Source organism: Propithecus coquereli, unplaced genomic scaffold, assembly GCF_000956105.1.
Source record: "Propithecus coquereli isolate 6110/MARCELLA unplaced genomic scaffold, Pcoq_1.0 Scaffold18, whole genome shotgun sequence".
Taxonomy (NCBI): Eukaryota; Metazoa; Chordata; class Mammalia; order Primates; family Indriidae; genus Propithecus; species Propithecus coquereli.
This window is the reverse complement of record NW_012142745.1, coordinates 6,633,683-6,639,222: the sequence shown is the minus strand read 5'-3', so window position 1 is coordinate 6,639,222 and position 5,540 is coordinate 6,633,683. Positions and strand designations below refer to the sequence as shown.

The window sequence follows — 5,540 nt, the reverse complement described above, 5'->3', positions numbered from 1 at the left end:
CCAGTTCTGGACCCAGACTAAAAGTCCCCAGCTGTGCCCTCAACTGATGTTCTTTTCAGCATGAATATATGTGCCTGTGTTGGCAAGACTCCTAAATAGTGCAGCTGATAGATCTGTTGAAATTCTGAGGTATTCCTAAGCACCATAGCCATGGAACAACTGGTAATATTAATGTGAAAAAAATGAGCCCACACCACCATTGCTACTAGAAACCCTAACCCAGCTAAGGGAAAAGCAAAACAAAACAAAACAACTTCATCTTAACCTAATTGTTTTTTCCAAAACTGTATACAATGCCTATAGATTGGAAAGCAAACCCTTTTAAAATGGAATATGATTACTAATTAGAGGCTAAAAGTCTTAAGTTTTAATTAGGTACTAAAAATGATCCCTTTTCCAAAAAGACAATATCAGCAAATGCACAGACCATAATTAGCACATTCAACTTGGAAAAAAGGTCTCCAGTGTGATATTGCAGCCATAAGACATTACTTATATGTTGATATTTAGAAGTTTCAAGGTTGGAAATGGCTAACAGATATGATAGATACTAAATGCCTAGTATTGGGGTGTGAGAAGGGGGAAAAAGAAGGCTGAAAGCCGTTAATTCATTTATTCAGTAACTATTAAATACCATTTTATCAAGCCCTCCAATGACATATGAAAGTGGGATTTTCCTGCCTTCTCCAGAAATGCCACTGAACAGCTTTGCTTTTCCAGGGTTCTGGCCGACATCGTGGCCAAGTGCCACGAGGAGCAGCTAGACCACTCTGTCCAGTCATACATTAAGGTATGAAATCACCCCTTGGATTTTGGTCATATCTCCTGTGCTGTGTGGCTTGTCTCATTTTCTGTCTGCAATAAGTGGGAAGTTTTCTCCCATTAGCTGGACCGTGCCCACCACAGTAATATCAGGAATTCCCCTGAGTTACTTAGAATTCTGTCTCTTTGCATTAATGGGCTAGATGAATTTTTTAAATGTATACATAATGTGTCATGTGCAAATAAATATCTATATGGGGAGAGTGAAGAAAGAAAAGGATAAAGGAGGAAACAAAAATATCCTTTCGAAGTCAACATTACAAATAAATGAAATTCCTGGGTTAATTGAAGGAAGACTTTCCTATTGGTTTGTTGAATGCTCTGTGTTTCTTCTTTAATGTTTTCTTAGCTGTTTTTATTGTCTTCTCAGGCATTATTTCATTTTCCCAGTTACTGTATATTTGTACCTGCTTCTGGTATGTTAAGTCCTTTATCTTCTGGCATGAACCACTTGCCCATTCCACCGTATGCACTGCTTCCTCGAGTGTCCTGTGTCTAGTGTGCACTCGGAGACGTTTATATTCTCATTTCCACTTGGCCTGTGGATTAATGCCAGTGAACTTGTGATGATGTTTGCACTTTCATAGTTCCAACCTAAATGTTATCCTCTGGATGAAAAGAAAGAACTCACCCAGACATACATAAGAGTACCTTAAATTACTTTATAATACATAGAAGACGTAAATCTCTGTTTTTTCTATGCATAGATTAAATCTTTTTGAGACATACATTTTTAATAAAAAGAACATATTCTGTTTATATATATGGATAGACATATACTCATATATTCTAGATGTCTAGAAAGGTAACTAGAGAAGAATTTGAGTCTTTTGTGCTAGAAACTTGTTTTTGAAAAAAACAAAAATCAGTGCTCCTGTGAAAGGAAGTAACTAGAAATTGCATTCTGGAGTGAACCCCTCTGAGATACCATCTGTAAGGAAATATTTTTCATCACAGTTTTATATCAATATATTTCCTACCTGCAAAAAATGCTGGGTGTCTTCCCAAATATCAAAGCATGAGTATATGCCCTTCCTTAAAATAGCTCGTATGCCAAAAATAGTCAGTCGCTTCACGGTAGTGTCTCTACGGTATAATTTTACCCAATAAGATCCATGTTTCAATGGCAGAAAGCCAGTTCCACTACAAATCCCTTTTTAGTTTGCTCTGTTTAAGATAGGGTCATAGCTTAATTTTATAGGGTATTGACAGATTTACCATGCGACAGAATCAGCTGGGGAGGTTTCACCCCCTCAATGCTTACACCAATTTTCCATTTCAATCTCCAAAGGGACTGAGAAGAAAAAACAATTCTCTATCCATCTTGCACACTAGCTTCTTCATCTCAACATGGTTGTTTTCCTAGTCCCAGTGGAATCATTGAAAATTACATTAAGAACCCTCTGGTGTTGTGACTATTTTTGTGATAACCAGGGCTAGTTCCTTACCTCACATTTCAGACTGTTTATCTGTGATGCTTTTGGAGACATGAATTAGAAATGCATCCTGGTATAACCTTTATTCTATACCAAGATTTCGGAAATATCCTGACAATTTCACTTTATCATATAGGAGATTATTTATTTAGTTTGCCTTGAAGTGGTTCAAATCCAAAAATATACCTATGTGGAATTTCAGGCTGATAACAATTTCTTAAGGTATTTTAGAATACATTTTTAAATATCTAAAACAAATACCTTTTAATAAATATAATCAACTTGTGTTTTACTCTGGAAAGAGCACTAAAATTAGCAAGTAAGAGAGTAGATTCTAGGCAAAGTTAAATACTTAACTTGAGGCAGTCTCTCTGAACCTCAGTTTTCTCCTCTGTAATGTGAGACACAATCGACCAAATGAACATTCAGCTCTATGATTCTGTAATTGGACCCTTGTTATACAATGCATGGTTGACAACATGGCCTTGACCAAATAGTCTGATTTTATTTTTTACCCTATGTGGGAAAATTAATTTTTTAACATACAGAGATTAAGCCCCACACCTAGGAGTATGGTGAAAGCTGATGGGCTGGTACCAGTACGTGATTGGATGTTCTTGAAAGATGTGATTTTCCATGTAATTTATATTTATTCAGAAGTAAACTAAACACCATTTCAAGTTCAATGGTGCTAAATGCTGCTAACTCACTCCATCTACACTATCCAAAATGCACACATATGCCATGTCTTTTTTAAAGATGTATGCCTGAAGTCAATTTAATTAAATGCCATGGTGTATAGTGATTTGTTGCACTGATAGGTTCTGGTCAAAATTTAAAAAATAAGAATATTTCAATGCTAGTTAAAATGGCATTCAGGATAAATAACTGTGCATGGGGTGAGATAGTTGGTGATAACATGACCCTCATCTGACATATAATCCATGAGAGGGATTTATCTTGATTTTATCTACCTTCATGCATATATTAGCTTCATCTTTCTTCTTTGGGATGAGCTTGGAGAAGTCAGGTCCCACCAAGACAACTTAGGTGCCAATGTGCTACAAACTTCAAAGAAATGGTTAGAACCTATAATCTATAGACCTAAAAGCGAATATGCCTCTGTTTTGAGCCAATCTCTTGCCTGCCTTCACCTCAGTTACGGTGAAGTCTGAATTATAAATCATATGAAGAAATGCTCTTCCTTGAGGCAAACCCAACACATAAGTAAAATGTTACAGTTCAGTAATAAGCATTTTAGATTTGAAATATATGTATATGTATAAATTGATATTGATATTCTTAAAAGATATGAAGAAATACTGAAAACTAGCCATTATATGCACTCAGCAGTGCATGCCAAAACCAGTCTTTTGCGAAATAAAAAGTAAGCAGCATTTGTTATCTTACTGACAGCCAATGTTCATGAACCCCTTGATAGATGTGTCTAAGCATGGGATGGTAGACCCTGGGCTTGTGGGGAGCTCACCTACTGGCCTCTGGAAGGCTCCTGCTTCCCCACTTGGCTATTTGAGTGGGTGCTCTACCCTTTCAGGATGAAGAATTGCTACCATGCCACCTGTTACCAGTGGAAGGAAGGAGAAGGGGAATGTGTCCTAAGTAGGTGGGTCAAAGCCCTCCACGTTTCCTTGAACCTGCTAAATGGCTCTCTGGCTCTTTCTCTTGATTTCTACAAAAAGAGTTTCAAGGAGAGCTTAGGTGAGCAAGGCCCTGCCTATGCAAAGCCCTGAATAGGACCAGGTGTGTACTACTGCTCTTATCATTGGGCCTTCATTTATTTCATGACAAAATCTGGCATGAGAAGATAATTCGGAGATATGGGTTATTCACGTGACATAATTTTTGAAGCTTTGTTTTTTAAAGTATTTCACCTTATTTACTTTTTGGATTTCTTCAGTTCGTGTTCAAGACCAGGACATGCAAGGAGAGAACTATACATGAGGAACTGGCGAAGAATGTGACTGGTCTTTTGAAATCAAATGACTCAACAACAGTAAAGCATGTCCTAAAGGTAAAGAATTTAAAGATGGTCTCGTTAGTACTAGGGATGGATCACGCTCACCCCTGGAAGGTGACAGGATTCACTGAGTTTCATAGATCATTTCTCTTGTAGTTTTTGGAATAACATTTATATTGAAATTTAGCATATAAAAATATTAATCAAAAGAGATTTATGTCAAGAGAACGTAGAAAAAAGTAGAATGGATCCAAGTTAAGTGCTTTGGCCTAAAGACAGAATGAATGACTATTAAGAAAACCTAAAACATTCATTTACAGATTTGCGTATGTTGAACCATCCCTGCATCTCTGGGATGAAGCCCACTTGGTCGTGGTGGATTATTTTTTTTGATGAGCAACTGAATTCGATTTGCTAGGATTTTATTGAGAATTTTTGCATCTATATTCATAAGGGATATTGGTCTGTAGTTTTCCTTTTTTGTTGACTCCTTTCCTGGCTTTTGGTATCAGGGTGATGTTGGCTTCGTAAAATGTGTTGAGGAGGATTCCTTCCTTCTCAATGTTGTGGAATAATTTATGCATGATGGGCACCAGTTCTTTGTAGGTCTGGTAAAATTTGGGTATGAAACTATCTGGTCTGGGACTTTTTTCTTTAGGAAGGTTTTTCATTGCTGCTTCAATTTCGGTACTTGATGTTGGTCTGTTCAGGAATTCCATTTCTTCCTGATTGAGCCTAGGGAGGCTGTGTGTTTCTAAGAATTTGTCCATTTGCCCCACGTTTTTGAGTTTATATACACAGAGATTTTTATAGTATTCAGAGATGCTATTTTGTATTTCCATGGTATCAGTTATAATTTATTCTTTTCTATTCCTGATTGAGCTTATTAAAACATTCAAAAATGCTAAGTGTAGCACAAATAAAATGTGTTGAGTTTGTAGCCACAGTAAGAGGAAATACACCAAGGGAAAGATTAATGATATTGTATTAATGAATATACTGACAACAGAGAGGAACTAGAGCAATAGTCAATTTTTGGCCCCAAAAAGTTGAAGCACAATGCATTTGTAGAAACATAAAGAAGACATGATGAGAAGCTTATGAAAAGATACTCTAAATTATTCTAGAACCATGAATGTAATTATCTGTTGGGACATGATCAACTGATGAGTAAATAGCTAGAAAGAGAAGCCGGGATCGGTGAGCAACAGCATGAGCTCACTCATACCAGATTATCTTAGGCCAAGCAACGTGTTTGTTTGAATTCGCCTTGTAAGTACATTCATTCTGTTTATTCAGCAAAT

General features: G+C 36.7%; 1 protein-coding gene across 1 annotated transcript in view; it reads left to right on the top strand.

Moving 5' to 3' along the window:
* Positions 1-5,540, top strand: part of DOCK10 (dedicator of cytokinesis 10) — a 347,252-nt gene that overhangs the window by 240,852 nt on the left and 100,860 nt on the right. The window contains 2 exon segments of the mRNA XM_012642470.1: positions 721-790; positions 4,177-4,290. Of these exon segments, the coding sequence (XP_012497924.1) occupies positions 721-790; positions 4,177-4,290 (184 nt within the window).